This window comes from Macaca fascicularis, chromosome X (assembly GCF_037993035.2).
Source record: "Macaca fascicularis isolate 582-1 chromosome X, T2T-MFA8v1.1".
NCBI classification, from domain to species: Eukaryota; Metazoa; Chordata; class Mammalia; order Primates; family Cercopithecidae; genus Macaca; species Macaca fascicularis.
Genome location: NC_088395.1, coordinates 114,551,207 through 114,568,729, shown reverse-complemented (window position 1 = coordinate 114,568,729; position 17,523 = coordinate 114,551,207). Strand labels below are relative to the sequence as shown.

Below are 17,523 nucleotides of genomic sequence, written 5' to 3'. Positions count from 1 at the left end.
TTCATAAAAATTAACATTTTGTTAACAAATGTTTTTTATTGTAAAATACACATAACATGAAATTCACTAATTTAACCATTTTAAAGTGTACCATTCAGTGGCACTTAGTATATTCATAATCAATAAATGGTTTTGAACATAAAAAGGAGGTGGGGGACTTTTGTAGTGGTAGCCAGTGATAGGACTGTAGTGGGTTTCACTGTTCTCAAGGTTCCAAATGAAATGAAAGTATAAGGTCAAGATACTTCAGATTCACTGCTGGCTGAGGTACAGGTGACACAGAAGCAGATGGTGATTCTGGTTTATAGGCACTGAGCTGGGTGCAAATACTTTGTTCACTCAAAAATGTTGTATAAGTGAATATTGAGTACACTTCTCTCCTTTTGCTTCTGAAGAGCACAGTAACACATTATTCTGAGCCACAAAGTTAATTAACCCTCTGTTAGTCTTTTCTCATGTATAAAATTGACTAATATTAATAGTTCCATAACTGTCATGAAGATTAAATATATGTAGAATGCATTAGCACAGTGCCTGACACATACTATGCTCTGAATAAATGGTAGCTATTATCATTATTATGTTATGGTACTGATCCAACTCTGCCTTTTATTAGAGCTATTAGAACAACAGTCATATCCCCTCTGCTGAACTAATCTCATTAAGGGCCAGGGCAGTGCACATTGATCTTTTTATACTCCATAGATTCAACACATAGTAGGAAGTACAGACACATTTGTTGAATGGAATAATTCTTTTATGTCTACCTCCTTCTTCCTCCACGCCTAGCTGAAGTCTATATCAAGAGGTTTGGTTGTTAACAGCACAGGTTTTAGAGTCAGATATAGAGTTGAAATTTGGCTCTGCCACTTACTACCTGTATGGCCTTTGGCATATTACTTGATGGCTCTGACTCTTACACGTAACATCAAGAAAATAAATATCTACTTCATAGAATTAGATAACAAAATTTAGTAAAATACGATGCCTGTACAAATATTAATAGCTTCTTGAACAGTAATAACTCCTATTGCTATTATTATGATTGATATGGTTTGGATCTGTGTCCCTGCCCAAATTTCATGTCAAATTGTAATCCCCAGTGTTGGAGGTGAAGCCTGGTGGAAAGTGATTGGATCATGGGGACAATTTCTCCTGAATGATTTATCAACGTCCCTCTTGGTACTGTCCTCACAATAGTGAGTTTGTTCTCATGAGATATGGTCATTTAAAAGTGTGTGGCACCTCTCCCTTCACTCTCTCTTCCTCCTGCTCTGGCCAGGAGGCATGCCGGCTCCCCCTTTGCCTTCCACCATGATTGTAAGTTTTCTGAGGCCTCCCCAGAAGCCAAGCAGATGCCAGCATCATGCTTCCTATACAGTGTGCAGAACCATAAGTCTGGTCTAGGTGAATGGTTCATAAAATCTCTTTTCTTTATAAATTGTCCAGTCTCAGGTATTTCTTTATGGCAATGCAAGAATGGACTAATACAATTATTAGTATCTGTTTCTTTTGGAAAAGGGGGCATACCCCCAGCTCATTCTAATGGGGATTAAGGAGTGGTTTGGTGAGGTGGGGCAAGATACATTCCCACTAGGGAATGGAACATGTTACTGCACCTCCAACTCATTCAGGGAAGATTTCCTAGAGTTAGGAATGCAACAAAGACACAAGAGAGTAAGAGAAACTGAATCAACTATAAATAAAACTGGCAAGTGGGTGACATTTGTTAGTGGTGTACACCTTCTTTCCCCAGGCCATTACCTCCTTCTCCAGTTTAAGCACTTACTGATATGCCCAGACCAAGCCTGCCATGTTGTCTACCAAGCTCCAGAACCTCCTCTTTCCCTCTCCTCTTCTAACCACTAAAAGTCACTTGTTCTGTAAGTTTTAGACTCCTGGGAACCAGTCAGGAGCTAATATGCTAACCTAATTAGTGGTCAGGTGTTAACAGGCTGCTAATAGTTTCTTGTTTCTTCACTATGCAGTGCTTTCAAACACCATATCTCATGAGAGAGGCTTGTGGTGAAAACTGAAGGCCTGGGAATGGGGAAAGGATCAGGTCTTTGGACAAAGAAAACTTTCCCGTATAGAGTAGGCAACTGCTTACTAAGCCCTTGGGTAGAGTGAGCCTTGAACAAAAGAAAAAGAATATGAAGTGAAATGAGCAGGCCCTTCCCAGTAAACTCCTTTGATGTTCTCAAAGTGGTAACAACCAGAATAAACACCTCAAAGTTGCTGACACCCCCTTTAGTGCTTACACATTACTCTCGTTGACAGTATCCTTTCTGATCTTTTCTCACTTAAGGATTTCCTAACCCTTGCTTGCCTCAGATCCAGAGTCACTGCCACCTGCATTTGCCACCAACTGGTAGACCAGTGTTTCACTTTCTATCATCTTTGAGACTCAATTCCAATGGTAGGCTTGCCTTTCACCAGCCATCTATCACCAATGAACATTTATTGAACACCTAACATGTGTAAGGCTCTGTCTTTCCTTCTTGGCTACTATTGAGACTGTATAACGAATTGAATATATGGAATTTTATTCACAAATGTGCCACTAGTTATCTCACAGATGGAGACATGTTTAGGCTATTTTTTTTTTCCATGAAAGTATGCAACTTTCAATCGATTTACCCACCTGGTTCCTTTTTTTGAAAAGTGTACAAACACTAGAGTGATCAATCATCCTGCTTTCCCAGAACTGAGGGGTTTCCAGGGATGTTCCATGTTAAAACAGGGGGATCCTGGGCAAACTAGGATGGTTGGTTACACTAGAACATTTAATGATTGCCCACTGTTTACCTAGCATGACTTTAGGCACTGATGGGTTGTATTCCAGGCCAGCCTTAAATGAAAGCCAGGGCAAGTGATGCTTTAAGGCAGAAATGTGCTGGTAAGTGTTTCTAACAACCAGTTCTCTGGGTGAGGGTGAGGGGGATCCCTGAATTGTAGCATTTACTAATTTCTATGGTATAAACACACCCACCATGGCTAATTTCAAGCTAACAAAGTGATGTCATTAGAGAAAATATGTAGAACACCATTATTTAATATTTCCACCACACAGATAAAACCGACATGAATAACCTTATGAGCACAGATAGTAAAATGCAGCAAAATAATTAGAAAGTGATGAGTTTTGAGTTTGTATTACCTTTATTTTAATATAATTTATTTAATTGTAAGTTTATGATTTAATTTTTGGTAACGGCTTTGTTTAAATAGTCAACTTGCAAAATTCCTGAAAATTTAACCATCAACTTTCATGAGACAGTACTTCAGTTCCAGCACATCACTGAAAGGATCCTGGGAAAGTCACCCCTTTTCATCATGTTTATGTCTCTTTTCCACTGGTTTGCCACAAAGGCCTGAAAATTCACCAATTGAAATTTATTTCCTTGGTCTGAGCTCTGCCTTTAGTGTACTAAGACGTGCAAGGCCACAAATAAGGACACTTATGTTCCAATCTAATCTCAGTCTAATAAATGAATTAGCTGTGTGACCTTGACCTATTAGGACCCCAAGTTCCTCATCTGTAGAATAAGGGGGTTAGATAAATAATGTTCTTAAATGACTCTTTCAGGCATGTTTGTGTGTGCATGTGTGTGTGTGTGAATGTGTGTGTTTACAGTTGCATTGCAGTATAATTCACATACAACAAACTGGAAAAGTTTATATAGTACAATTTGATGAGTTTGGATGGAAATCATCACCAAAAACAAGACAATGAGCATAACCATTATCCCCCAAAATTTTCTTTTGACGTTTTGGAGAGCATCCCTTCCTTTCCCCAGTCCTGTCCTCAAGTAACCACTGATCCATTTTCTGTCAATAATAAATACTTCCAATTTTCTAGAATTTTAAAAAAATTGAATCATATGTGTTCTTTTTGTCTAGCATCTTTCCCTTAGCATATTTATTCTGAGATTCATTCATATTGCTGCACGTATCAATAGTCTGTTCCCTTTAATTTGCCATATTCCATTGTATGGATGTAGCACAATTTGTTTATCTATTCACCTGTTGATGGACATTTGAGTTGTTTCTAGGTGTTAGCTATTAACAAAGCTGCTGTGAACAACTTTTAGGCGTTGTGTAGACAAATGCTTTCATTTCTGTTTGCTACATATCTAGGAATGAAATAGCTTGGTTGTACAGTAAGCATTTAACATTGTGAGAAACTGACATACTTTTTTCAAAGTGAACATAAGACTTTACATTCCTATCTAACAGTGTATGAGAGTCTCATGACTGTAAATACTTATATGGCCAATCCTGTTTATTTTATTCTTTCTAGGGGTGTGTAGTGGTATCTCATTGTGCTTTTAGTTTACATTCCCCTAAGGAATAAAGATGTTGAGTGTCTTTTCATATGCTTATTTTAAAATATATATCTTATTTGATAAACTGTCTGTTCAAACTTCTGCCATTTCAAAAATTGTGTTGTCTTTTATAAAGTCGTATACATTCTTTATATATTCTAGATACAAGTTCTTTGTCAGATATGTGTTTTGCCAATATTTTCTTCCAGTCTTTGGCTTGCCATTTTAACTTTGCAGTAGGGCCTTTTGAAGAGCAAAAGTTTTAAATTTTGATGAAACAGAATTGATTAATTTATTTCATTTTATAGTTCATTATTTTACATGTCTTATTAAATAAATATTGCCAAGCCAAGGTGACTAAAACCTTCTCCTGTGTTTTCTTCCAGAAGTTTGATAATTTTAGCTCTCACATTTGGTTTATAATCCATTTTGAGTTAATATTTGTGTATAGTGTGAAGAAAAGGTTGAGAACCATTCTTTTGCAAATGGCTACCCAATTGTTCCGGCACCATTTGCTGAAAAATATTATCCCTTCACAGTAGAATCTGCTATGGCACCTTTGTTGAAAATCAATTGTCCATATGTATAGATATAGTTCTGAATTCTATCCTGTCCGTTGTTCTAAGTCTATCTTTAATATAACACTGTTTTGATTACTATAGCTTTGTAGTAAGTTTTTGATTCGGGTAGGATGAATAAGTTTTGAAATCAGATGGAATGAGTCCTCTAACTGTTTTGTTTTGTTTTTGAGATAGTATTTCACTCCGTCGCCCAGGCTGGAGTGCAGTGGCACGATCACAGCTCACTGCAGCCTCAACCTCCCAGACTCAGGTGATCCTCCCACTTCAGCCTCCCAGGTAGCTTGCACTACAGGCGTGTAGCACCACACCCAGCTAATTTTTTTTTTTTTTTTTTTGTAGAGACAGGGTCTCACCATGTTGCCCAGGCTAGTCTTGAACTCCTAAGCTCAAGAGGTCCACCTGCTTTGGCCTCCCAAAGTGCTGGGATTATAGGGATGAGCCACCGCGCCTGGCGAGTCCTCTAACTTTATTCTTATTTTTCAAAGTTGTTTGAGCAATTCTCGATTCTTTGTAGTTTCATATGAATTTGAGATTCAGGTTGTCAATTTCTACTAAAAGAATGCCAATTGGGATTTTGCTTGGGATTGCAATGAATCCAGAGACTAATATGGGAATAATTGATCTCTTAATATTGTGTCTTCCTATACATTAACATGATATATTGCTCCATTTATTTAGGTCTTTGATTTACCTCAGCAAGCCTTCATAATGCTTAGTGCACAAGTCTTACACATCTTTTGCCAGATTTACCCTTAAGGATTTCAAATGTTTGATGCTATTATAAATGGTATTTTTAAAAATTTCCGTCCCTGATGGTTTGCTGCTACTATACAGAAATACAATTAATTTTTATATATGTATCTTATAGCCTGCAAACCTGTTAATCCCACTTAATAGTTCTAGCAGCTTTTTTGTAGATTCCTTAGAATTTTCTGTACAGAAGAACAAGTTATCTGGAAGCAAAACCAATTTTACTTCATTCTAATCTTTATTTTTCCCCTTATGGCAATGGCTAGAACTTCCAGTAGAATACTGATCAGATGTAGTGAGAGGAGACATCCCTGCCAAACTTAGGGAGTAAACCTTCAACATTTCACCAGTAGGCTGGATATTAGCTGTAGTGTTTTTTGTTTTTTGTTTTTTTCTTAAGTAAATCCCTATTTATAGGCTAAAAAACTTCCTAAATATTCTTAGTTATTATTTTTTTTATCAGCAGTGAATGTTGGAGTCTGGCAAATGATTTTCTTCTGCATCTATTGATATAATCATGTTTTTTCTTCAGTTTGTCCAAATGATAAATTATGCAAATTTGTGAATGTTGCATCATCCTTGCATTTCTAAGATGAAGCCCAATCGTTCATAATCATCAATTATATATTGCTGGATTTTATTTGCTAAAATTTTAAGTTATTTTTGCATCTATCTCTATGATAGATATTGAGGTATAGTTTTCTTTCCTTGTAATATCTTTTTCTGGTTTGGGTAGCAGGGTAATGTTGACCTCATAGAATGTTAGGAAACGTTTACTTCAAATTTCTCAAAGATTTTGTGTAGAAGTGGCATTTATTTTTTCTTCTTCTTTGTGTAGAAGTGGTGTTTGGTAGAATTCACCAGTGGAGACATTTATGCCTAAAGTTCCTTTTTGGGAAGGTTTTCAAATAAAATTTAATTTCTAGGTATTGGGCTATTTAGGTTTTCTATTTTTTTTCTTGAGTTAGCTTTGGTAGTTTGTGTTCTTCAAGGTATTTGTCCATTCAATCAAATTTATAGAATTTTGATATAAAGTTATTCATAATACTGCCTTATCTTTCTAATGTCTGTAGGATTGGTAGTGGTGGCCCACTCTCATTCCTGATATCGGGAAGTTGTGTCTTCTCTTCTTTTTTTTCCTAATCAACTTGCTAAAGGTTTATGAATTTTATTATCTTCTCAAAGAACCAACCTTTGGTTTCACTGATTTTTTTCTATTTTTTTTATTGTACTGATTTCTTTTTCTATTTATTATTTCCTTTCTTCTACTTACTTTGAATTACACTTGATTTTCTTTTTCTAGTTTCTTATTGTGGAAGCTGAAGTCAATGACTTAAAACTTTTTTTTACTAATATAGCTGTTTAGTACATTTCCCTCAAAGCACTGCATTGCCTATATTCTACAAATACATGTATCTTATGGTTTTTCATTCAGTTTAAAATACTTTATAATTTCCCTTAAGACTTCCTTTATGAGCCATTGATTATTTTAAAATGTGTTATTTATTTCCAAATATTTGGGGAATTTCCATATATCTTTATTTTTTAAATTTAATTCCATGTGGTCAGAGGATATACTTCATGTGACTTGAATCCTTTAACTTTATTGAGACTTGTTATATGACCCAGATATGGTCTATCTTGGTACATTTTCAACACACACTTGAAAAGAGCATGCTTTCTGTTGTTTGGTTGAGTATTACCGAAATGTTAATTAAATCAAGTTATTTGTGTTGTTCAAGTATTCTATATTCTGACTGATTTTCTGTCTCCTTGGTCTAACAATTAGTGAAAGAGAGGTGTCGAAGTCTCTGCCTACAATTGTGTATTTGTTTACTTCTTAGGTTCAGCCAGTTTTTGCTTCATGTATTTTGAATGTCTGTTATTAGATACATGTATAGTTAGCATTGTTATGTCCTCATGATGAATTAGCCTATTTATCATTATGAAATAGCTCTCTTTATCTTGATAATATCCTTTGCCTTGCAGTCTGCTTTCTCTGATAATTATATAGTCATTCTGGCTTTTTTAAAATTAATGTTAAACATCTTTTATGTTTAACCTATTTGTGTTTTTATGCTTAAAGTATGTCTCCTACAGGCAACATATAGTTGGGTTTTAAACAATATTTTTTCCATTCTACCAACCTCAGCCTTTTAACTGGATTGTTGTGAGACCATTAACTTTAATATGATTATGATATGGTTCTTTTTAAATCTACCATCTGTTTTTTTATTTGTCCCAACTCTGCCTGTTATCCAATGTACAAAAAATTGTTGTTTCATATATTTTGCTCATTTTTTGAGTTGTTAAGATGGCAGGCTAAATCTAGTAACTGTTACTCCATCATTGCGAGAAAGTGGAAGCACTCCAAGTTTTGTGGTTCTCATACTGATTTGTTGTTCTTTACATTATGGATGTTAGCCTTGTGATTTATATGCGTGCCAAATAAGTATTTTCAGTTTGTCACTAGTCTTTTAATTATATATATTGTGTACTTTTTCATAAAGAGGTTTTATGATGTTATCAAATCTTTCGTTCTTTTCCTTTGAGTTTTTAATGTCATGCTTATAAATCCCTGCCCCTATATTTTCTTCTAAACCATCACGTTTTAAAAGAATAAAAATGGCATTGTGATTTTTAGCTCCAGATTAACTGCAAGAACAAACCAGTAATCCTGAAAGGACCCACAGACCCTCCAAAGGAAGTGGACTGCTCCTGCAGGACCCAGGAGACACCCCAAATACTGTAAGTGCCCCATCTGCAGAAGTTGGAAAGGGAGACCCTCCTCTCCTGAACACACATCCCCACTGGAGAAGCTGAAGATCTGTTTGCAGGAGAAGTTTCTGATTTTACCTGGAGCTAAGTCAAGTTAGAGAGCTGAGCCAAGCAAAATACAGGGGTAGAGGAAGCAGCAGAAAGGCCCTGGGAGCTCGCTGGGTCCCCAACAAGCCCATTCCTGCCTGGCACCATAAGGATCCATCAGGAGGGTGGCCAGAGGAGCAGGGGGGAAAACTCCACAGGGAGAAGGAAATCTCTAGCTGAACTCTGTAACAGTTTGAATGGCGTGAGAAGCCTCCTGGCCAGAACTCGGGGAGGGTACAAACCCAGCTTACAGACTTCACAAGTGGTAGAAGAACTAAAGCCCTTTTCTTTCGCAGTTGGGAGGCAGAAAGCCTTGGACAACTTTTCAAGCCTGTCTTGCCCTCTGTCTGAAAACAGACTCAAAGCTGTGGCGGGTGGCACGGTACAAGTGAGACTGGCCCTTAGGTTTGCATGGGAACTGGGCGAGGCCTGTGACTGCCAGCTTTCCCCCACTTCCCTGACAACCTGCATGACTCAGCAGAGGCAGCCATAATCCTCCTAGGTACACAACTCCAGTGACCTGGTAATCTCATCCTCATCCCCTGCAGCCACTGTAGCAAGACCCGCCCAAGGAGAGTCTCAGCTCAGACATGCCTAGCCTTGCCTGCACCTGATGGTCCTTCCCTACCCGCCCTGGTAGCGGAAGACAAAAGGCATATAATCTTGGGAGTTCTAGGGCTCCGCCCACCGCTGGTCCCTCTTCACACTACTACAGCTGATGTTTTCTGGAAAGTGCCACTTCCTGGCAGGAGGCCAACCAGCACAAAAATAGAGCATTAAACCACCAAAGCTAAGGACCCTCATGGAGTCCACTGCGCCCTCTGCCACCTCCACAGGAACAGGCGCTGGTATCCATGGCTGAGAGACCCATAGATGGTTCATGTCGCAGGACTCTGTGCAGACAACCCCCAGTACCAGCCTGGAGCCGGGCAGACTTGCTGGGTGGCTAGACCGAGACGAGAGACAGCAATCACTGCAGTTTGGCTCACAGGAAGCCACATCCACAGGAAAAGGGGAAGAGTACAATATCAAGGGAACACCCCATGGGACAAAAAAATCTGAACGACAGCCTTCAGCCCTAGGCCTTCCGTCTGATAGAGCCTACCCAAATGAGAAGGAGCCAGAAAACCAACCCTGGTAATGTGACAAAAAGAGGCTTGTCAACACCCCTCAAAAATCATACTAGTTCACCAGCAATGAATCCAAACCAAAAAGAAATTCCTGATTTACCTGAAAAAGAATTCAGGAGGTTAGTCATTAAGCTAATCAAGGAGGGATAGAGAAAGGCAAAGCCCAAAGCAAGGAAACCCAAAAAATGATACAAGAAGTTAAGGGAGAAATATTCAAAGACCTAGACAGCTTAAAAAAAAAGCAATAAAAATTTCAGGAAACTCTGGACACACTTTTAGAAATGCGAAATGCTCTGGAAAATCTCGGCAACAGAACTGAACAAGTAGAACAAAGAAATTCAGAGCTCGAAGACAATGTCTTTGCATTAACCCAATCCAACAAAGACAAAGAAAAAAGAATAAGAAAATACGAACAAAGCCTCCAAGAAGTCTGGAATTATGTTAAATGACCAAACCTAAGAATAACTGGTGTTCCTGAGGAAGAAGAAATTTCTAAAAGCTTGGAAAACACATTTGGGGAAATAATCAAGGAAAATTTCCCCACCCTTGCTGGAGACCTAGACACGCAAATACAAGAAGCACAAAGAACGCCCGGGAAATTCATTGCAAAAAGATCTTTGCCTAGGCACACTGTCATCAGGTTATCCAAAGTTAAGACGAAGGAAAGAATCTTAAGAGCTGTGAGACAGAAGCACCAGGTAACATACAAAGGAAAACCTATCAGATTAACAGCAAATTTCTCAGCAGAAACCCTACAAGCTAGAAGGGATTTGGGATCCTGTTTTCAGCCTCTTCAAATAAAACAATTTTCAGCCAAGAATTTTGTATCCAGCAAAACTAAGTATCATATGAAGGAAAGATACAGTCGTTTTCAGACAAACAAATGCTGAGAGAATTCACCATTACCAAGCCTCCACTACAAGAACTGCTACAAGGAGCTCTAAATCTTGAAACAAGTCCTGGAAACACATCAAAACAGAACCTCTTTAAAGCATAAATCACACAGGACCTATAAAACAAAAATACAAGTTAAAAAGTAAAAATAAAAAACAAACACAAAAAATCAAAGTATGCAGGCAACAAAGAGCATGATAAATACAACTGTACCTCATATTTCAATACTAACATTGAATGTAAATGGCCTGAATGCTCCACTTAAAAAGATACCGAACTGCAGAATGTGTAAGAGCTCACCAACCAACTGCTGCCTTCAGGAGACTCATCTAACACATAAGGACTCACATAAACTGAAAGTAAAGGGGTGGAAAAAGGCATTTCATGCAAACAGACACCAAAAGCAAGCAGGGTGGCTATTCTTATATCAGACAAAACAAACTTTAAAGCAACAGCATTAAAAGAGACAAAGAGAGACATTATATAATGGTAAAAAGTCTTGGACAGCAGGAAAATATCACAATCCTAAACATACATGCACCTAACACTGCAGTTCCCAAATTTATAGAACAATTACTAACAGACTTAAGAAATGAGATACATAGCAACACAACAATAGTGGGGGACTTCGATAGTCCAGTGACAGTACTAGACAGGTCATCAAGGCAGAAAGTCAACAAAGAAACAATGGATTTAAACTATACCTTGGAACAAATGGACTTAACAGATATATACAGAACATTCCATCCAACAACCACAGAATACACATTCTATTCAACAGCACATGGAACTTTCTCCAAGATAGACCATATGATAGGTCATAAAATGAGCTTCAATAAATTTAAGAAAACTGAAATTATATCAAGCACTCTCTCAGACAACAGATTCCAGGCTTGCTCATTTTTAAAACTTCCATCTTTCTAAATGCATCTTCATGTAAAGGATCTGTGTCAAGGCTGTGAAAAAGGGAAAAAATCTTGCATTAAGTCAAGCCAAGAGATGCCTACAGTAGCTTTCCTATTCCCATGGATAAGATTCCAATTCACACTTGCTCCATGGCACCACTGAGTTACTTCATCCACTCAGTTACCTACCTCCTCCTCCAGCCTTAGCACCTTTCCTTGAGTCTCAAAAGATGAAAGATAAAATTCTTAACTCTTTCTCTTGAAATATCACTCCTGCCCCTCCCTGCCTTGTCCAAAGCCCTGCTCCATTAGTCCATTAGTTTTTACTCCTGTAGCTGCAACCTCTTCCTCTCTATGGGTTCCTTTCTATAGGCCTACAAATCTGCCTGTCTCAAAACAAGGCAAAAAAGGAAAAAAACAAATCCCTGCTTCTTCCAGTCCCACAATTGCCTCTAGCTACAACCCCGAATCTATTCTCCTTTTCATAAACTTCTTTTAAAGGTAATCTCATCTCTCTTTCTCCATTTGCTTATTATCTATCTCTTCAAGTCACTACAATATGGTTTCCAGCCCTACCACACTACTAAAACAGCCCTTGACAAGGTCTTCCATGACCTGCTAATTGCTAAATCCAGTGGACACTTCACAGTGCTCATCCTATTGGATCTCTCTGCTGCATTTGATACTGTTGAGCACTTCTTCCTTGAAATTCACTTCTTCTTTAGCTTTCAGGACACCATTCTCTCCTGGTTCTCTTCCTAAGTTTTCCTTTCCATATCCATCGCTTTAAAATTGGTGTTGTCTAGGGCTTATTCCCCAGAGAGGTTTTTCTCTTCTCACTTTTCCTAGTAGATCTCATGCACTTTCATAGATTCAGCTATCACCTCTTTGTGGATGATCACTTCCCAGGGCACACTCCTACATCCAACCACCTACCTACTAGAAAACTTCTTGAGCATCTGCCTCCCACCCCACCCTTCAAACTCAGTATGTGTAACCATGATTAAAACCCACTGACTACAAAAGAATGTACAAGCTCTTTCAAATGTGTAGCAAGGTATCACTTTTAGTTTTTAGTGGATAGAAGCTAATCTTTATCTAGCAAAGTGAAATGAGTGACCCTGTTAGTTATGTAATTGTAGGGTAAGTAGACATTTAATGCCATTGAAGTGTAACAAGACCTTTAGAATTTTTTGAGTGATTTAGCAAAAGTTGTCTTGCTTCCTGATAAGTAGAACTCGCTGTTGGGGAAAAAGTGGATCAATTTGCTTAGGAAGCCCAGAGGTCTTTTGGGAGTTAAGAGACCAGTTACCTACAACCTCTTCTTTCCAAATTTAGAATTAGGAATATGTATCAAGATGAGGAACAGCGTTTCATCCAAAGTCCTGTGCCTGGGAAGGCACTAAGACTCCGAAATAAAATTACCTTGAAGAAGAAGACTTAAGTAGTATCCCTGGCTCAAATCAAGGGCCTACATCTTTATGGGCAAGGCCAGGCTTCACCACATATGTACCTGTGGCTGATGAAAGGAGCTTCTCTAGACCCAGCCACCATGACATATATGGTACTTCATAGAACAACAGCTGCACATTTGGGTGAAGACTAAGATACCTGTAACTCTGCAGCCCAAGTGTAATGCCACTGCAGGCAAGGCTGGCAGGGATGCTGGACCAGCCAGGGCATCTCTGTCCAGTCACCAAGCTTCTGTTGGACTGTGTAGGGTCAGTTCTCAAGATCAACCCGATGTGGCAGTGAGAAATAGCAGCAACAGTAGAAGGCTTCTCCATCTAGCTTTGAAAGCAAAACTGGCCCCATCTTTGGGGCCAGTTTAGAAAGTTGGGGTGAGGAGATGCCTCAAAATGTACTACTACTAGGGCATGTGAGAGAAAAAGAGATGACTGAACTTGTATTGAGAATTCTGCTAACAGGTCTTACTCATCACACATGGCATACAAGGTCCTGACTAACTCCCCAGTCTCATTTCTTGACATACTCTGCTTTGCACTTTATGCTCCAGCAATACCAAAGTTCCTAGAGATACCCCAACCATATCCCAATCAAGTACCGTAAACCATGCTATTTATCGTCTGCGTACCTTTGCTCATGCTATCGCCTAAGTCTGGACTACCTTCTCCACTTTTACCCCCGTTGCTACTAGCTACAGTCCTAAGACTCGACTCAGGTGGCTCTTCCTCCAAGAAGCTTTCCCTGACCCTCCTGGGCTAGGTTGATTGTATCCTGCCATGGCTCTCTTAATAGCTCATGAGTGTGTCATTGCATTAATCAATTTATGTGCCTGTCTCTACTACTAAGACCACTGGCCCCTGAAGAGCACAGGTCATGTCTCCTATCTTATTTATTCTTGTCTCCCCTGCACCTGGCACATTTGTCTGGTACATAAGAGATATTCAGCAAGTGGAATGATTATGGAATGAATAAACATTAGTATTTTTTTTTCCCCTTTGAGGCAACCTCCTCTTCTTTTCACTTGACCTTCTGAATGTCAAAAAACCTGTTGTTGCTTTTTTTTTTTTTTCTTTTTGAGACAGAATTTTTACTTTGTCGCCCAGGCTGGAGTACAGTGGCATGATCTCAGCTCACTGCAATCTCCGCCTCCCGGGTTCAAGCGATTCTCCTGACTCAGCCTCTCAAGTATCTGAGATTACAGGCATGGGCCACTACGCCCTACTAATGTTTTTGTATTTTTAGTAGAGACAAGGTCTCACCATGTTTGCCAGGCTGGTCTCAAACTCCTGGCCTCAGGTGATCGCCTGCCTTGGCCTCGCAAGGTGCTGGGATTACAGACACGAGCTACCGCACCCAGCCAAGACACCTGTTTTTTTGTTTTGTTTTTTTGTTTTTATTACATATCATTAACTGTCTCCTTGCCTTGACCCCAAATTACTAACTGATCTTCTATATGTACTTACTATATGCAAAGCACTGTGCCAGGAAGTTTACAGGGGAAAATAAGGTGAGGAATAGGATTCAGACCCTGCACTCAAGCAGGTCTTAGAAAATAACCTTCCTCCAACCTTTCCAATATTCAGATACGACTACCCCTTCTAGGAGACTCTCCTGGATTTATTCTTGTCCAACTCACCACACTAAATGATCTATATATTCTACTCACTTTACTTGGGTAAGCATATACTTATATTGACTTCAGTTTTGTCTGATATACACTCTAACATTTAAAATGTATTTGAAGTCAGCAAATTGTGTCTACTTTGTATGTGTGTGTCCTTTATTTTGTACTCAGAGCTATTATTGCACACTACTATCAACTGGATTGACAATTTTAAGGGTTTGAAGGTTGGACTGAAAACACAATGGAAGTGTATTGGTTAAAAGACAAAGCATGAGCAAAATAAGAAATGCCACAACAACTTACAATTAAAAAAAATGGCATGCCATCACTGACAAAATGATTTCTCCTTTCTGCTACTTAGGAACTTTATTATAGCATCAACACTGTGGAATGCTACCACATTAAATTACTCTACATTTAAAGAAACATTAAGGTTGATTGTTGAGCTTATTTCAGCCTGTTGATAATAAAGATTCCATCCACTTCTTTCTGAGAAAGACACCACAGACATTCCTAACCTCTGAGGCTTATCATGTTGTAAATAATTCCCTTTGCTTGGGTAGGAATCACCACACTCTTGGGCCTTCAAAACTAACAGACTTCACCTGGCTAGTAGAGAACCAGCTTCTGTTTTAGCCAGACTCGTAATCAGGCTTTTATGCTGTTCTCATTTATCCATCAAATTGGCTTTGGAATGTAGAATTTTTGCACTCGGCCTTTACTTTCCATTATATGTTCCAGTTCTGAATGCCAGAAACGAACGGCCATTTGGTCACTGGTTAGCTGCCAACAGAGCACTGCTGTATTTTAATTAAGAATTACTTTGTGTATAATGCCAGCCTGCTGAGCTGACAGACAGACACTGACCAGAGAGGGCCAAGACCTCCATCCTCTGTAACTGCACCATTATAGCTTCATCCCTTGAGTGTTGGAAGACTCTCAAAATGTATACCTCAAGTCCTCTAGCAGTTAGAAGTGGAAATGGAAAGAGGGCAACATTTATAAAGTACCTCCTATGTGCAAAGGGGTTGTACTAGGCACATTCATAATTGCAGTCTCAATTCAATGCCTATGTTAACCCCAGATAGTCAGGTACTAGCATTATCACCATTTTATAGACAAGGATACTAACATTAAGCAAGCATGGTCAGATAGCTAGTAGATGCTAGACCTAGAATTTAAGCCAAACCTAGCAAATCCTAAATCCTATGTTCTTTTTCTTACACCATGTTACTTCCTTTAGCAGGTTGATAACAGAGAAGACCGTCCTTTGCCTCTCCCTGATCATGTCCAGGGAGGATAGGCCTATTGGCAATTTCACTTACTTTACTAGTAAGATAAAGTAGGCTTGGCCTGCCCTCAGCTTTTCTTCTCTTTCCTCACTACAATGGGCTATGACCAAACCCAATATGCCTGTCTTGACCCCTTCCCTTCCACTTCCCTCGCCAGTGACTTACTAGAATGTCTGAAGTTTACATATTGGATGTATCAGTGCATCACATAACATCTGCACTCCAAAATCCTTGAGGTCGTTTCCACTTAAGTCTAGCAATGTTAGGTTCTCATCTCTGTTGAGGACAGAGGCGAGGGCTCCACAGCATGCATCTGTGAGATGACATTCTGCTAACCTGTGAGTGATCGAAGATTCAAGAAAGTAATCGCTTTTATCACAAGTTCCCAGTGGCCCTCCCTTTCAAATACAGTCTAGAATAGAGGCCCAGTAGACAGAGTCCCTGTGCACATACCACAAAGTCTGTAGTTTACAACAGGGGCATTTCAGCCCTTCACACAGCACCCGCATGCCCTCGTCCCCTAAGGCATTGTCACTGAAGTCAAGGTCTCTCAGGTGTTCATTGGTGTAGAGTGCATTGCACAAATCCTGACAACATGCCCCAGACAGGTGACAGGTCCACAACCTGCCAGGAAGTAAGGTAGAGAAGGCTGGCATCATTGCATCTGCCCTGGGTCACTTTAAGAATTGTGTTTGCCCATTAGAAAAAAAAAAAACAACAACTTAAGAAATCAGAGTGTCATGGAAAAAAAAAATTCCCTTGGGCCAAGGCCAGGGAGAGACTGTGGAGAAAGAATGATTTATTCCCTGTAAATTATTTGGTTCTTCATTTACTGCTTCCTTGGAGATTTATTCACCAGGCCAAAAAATACTCATTTAATTTTGGGAGTTGCTGAAACATCAGGAAACTTTGCCCGTGGCTATAGTCCACGATACTTACGCCAGATCTTTTAAATGACAGTCAGGCTGTTTTAATCCTTCACAGAGCAATTTCAGTCCCATATCTTCAATTTTGTTATTAATCAGAATCAGCCTTGTCAGGCTCCGGGTGGAGCTCAGGACTTGGGCAAGGGGTTCACAACAAGCTGCAGAGAGGGAATATTCAGAAAGCTTAGAGGGATGAGGAAGACAAGGTGGCTGTTATCTATGGCAGCAGGGTGTCCCACTGACTCTCAAATCCCAAGGCCCATGAGAAGGACAAGGACAAGCAGACACTTACACAAGATTCTCAGTTATACCCTTTGTGTGCTGCAGACCTTCACAGAGATGCTGTACTCCTGTGTCCCCCAAGACATTGGCAAACAAAACAGCTCTTTTAAAGCCTGACTCACTTGTAAGAAAGAAGAGAGCTCCACACAGCTAGCATCTGTGGAGTGACAGGTGCTCAAGCTATCCAGAGAAAAAGAAAAGAAAAATCAGCCTCTGCCATCATTTTGGCTTCCTGGAAATGTTCTGCCCATCTGCCCACTTAGCTAAGTCCTCGCCATCCTTTAAGTTCTAGCCCCTGCCCTACTTTCCTCTCAGAACCTCCTCCTGAGGTGTCTAGCTCACAGTGACCTTCTCCTCTCCCCTGGGCTCATCTAGCATTTCAAATGATTTTGTGGAATTTGACACACATCTGTGTCCTAAGGACAGCCTTGTCATTTGCAGAACTTTTGATAACTCCACTCACATCTAGCCCAATGTTG

General features: G+C 39.4%; 2 protein-coding genes across 13 annotated transcripts in view; both read right to left on the bottom strand.

The window, feature by feature from the left end:
- Window positions 1-9,778: 9,778 nt before the first annotated feature.
- On the bottom strand, window positions 9,779-16,495 carry LOC141409441 (ribonuclease inhibitor-like). Its single transcript, XM_074029886.1, has 3 exons — window positions 16,290-16,495; window positions 16,002-16,172; window positions 9,779-11,504 (listed from the first exon to the last, which is right to left on the bottom strand). Exons 1-3 carry the CDS (start codon window positions 16,493-16,495, stop codon window positions 11,405-11,407), a joined length of 477 nt encoding a protein of 158 aa, XP_073885987.1. The 3' UTR covers window positions 9,779-11,404.
- The window catches only part of LOC102135438 (NACHT, LRR and PYD domains-containing protein 12-like), a 52,962-nt gene continuing 50,323 nt past the window's right edge, over window positions 14,885-17,523 (bottom strand). For 2 of the 12 annotated variants that reach the window (XR_012430254.1, XR_012430255.1), the window contains exons 5-7: window positions 17,055-17,224; window positions 16,776-16,920; window positions 14,885-16,460 (exon numbers count right to left, since the gene is read on the bottom strand). Coding sequence is in view for 7 of the 12 variants with exons in the window: in XM_045383892.3 (XP_045239827.2) it covers window positions 17,068-17,224 (157 nt within the window). In the remaining 5 variants the exon portion in view is untranslated. Of the gene's footprint in view, window positions 16,921-17,054; window positions 17,225-17,523 lie in introns of all 12 variants that reach the window. The other 10 variants (XR_006695357.3, XR_012430257.1, XM_045383892.3 and 7 more) reach the window with 6 other exon arrangements.

Excerpts from the sequence above, each read along its gene's own strand:
- LOC141409441 (XM_074029886.1), bottom strand. The coding sequence starts at position 16,495 with ATGATGCCAGCCTTCTCTACCTTACTTCCTGGCAGGTTGTGGACCTGT. Across the intron at positions 16,173-16,289 it reads TGTAAACTACAGACTTTGTG|GTTAGCAGAATGTCATCTCA; the intron begins GTATGTGCACAG and ends GATCACTCACAG. Across the intron at positions 11,505-16,001 it reads TGTAAACTTCAGACATTCTA|CCTTGACACAGATCCTTTAC; the intron begins GTAAGTCACTGG and ends CCTTTTTCACAG.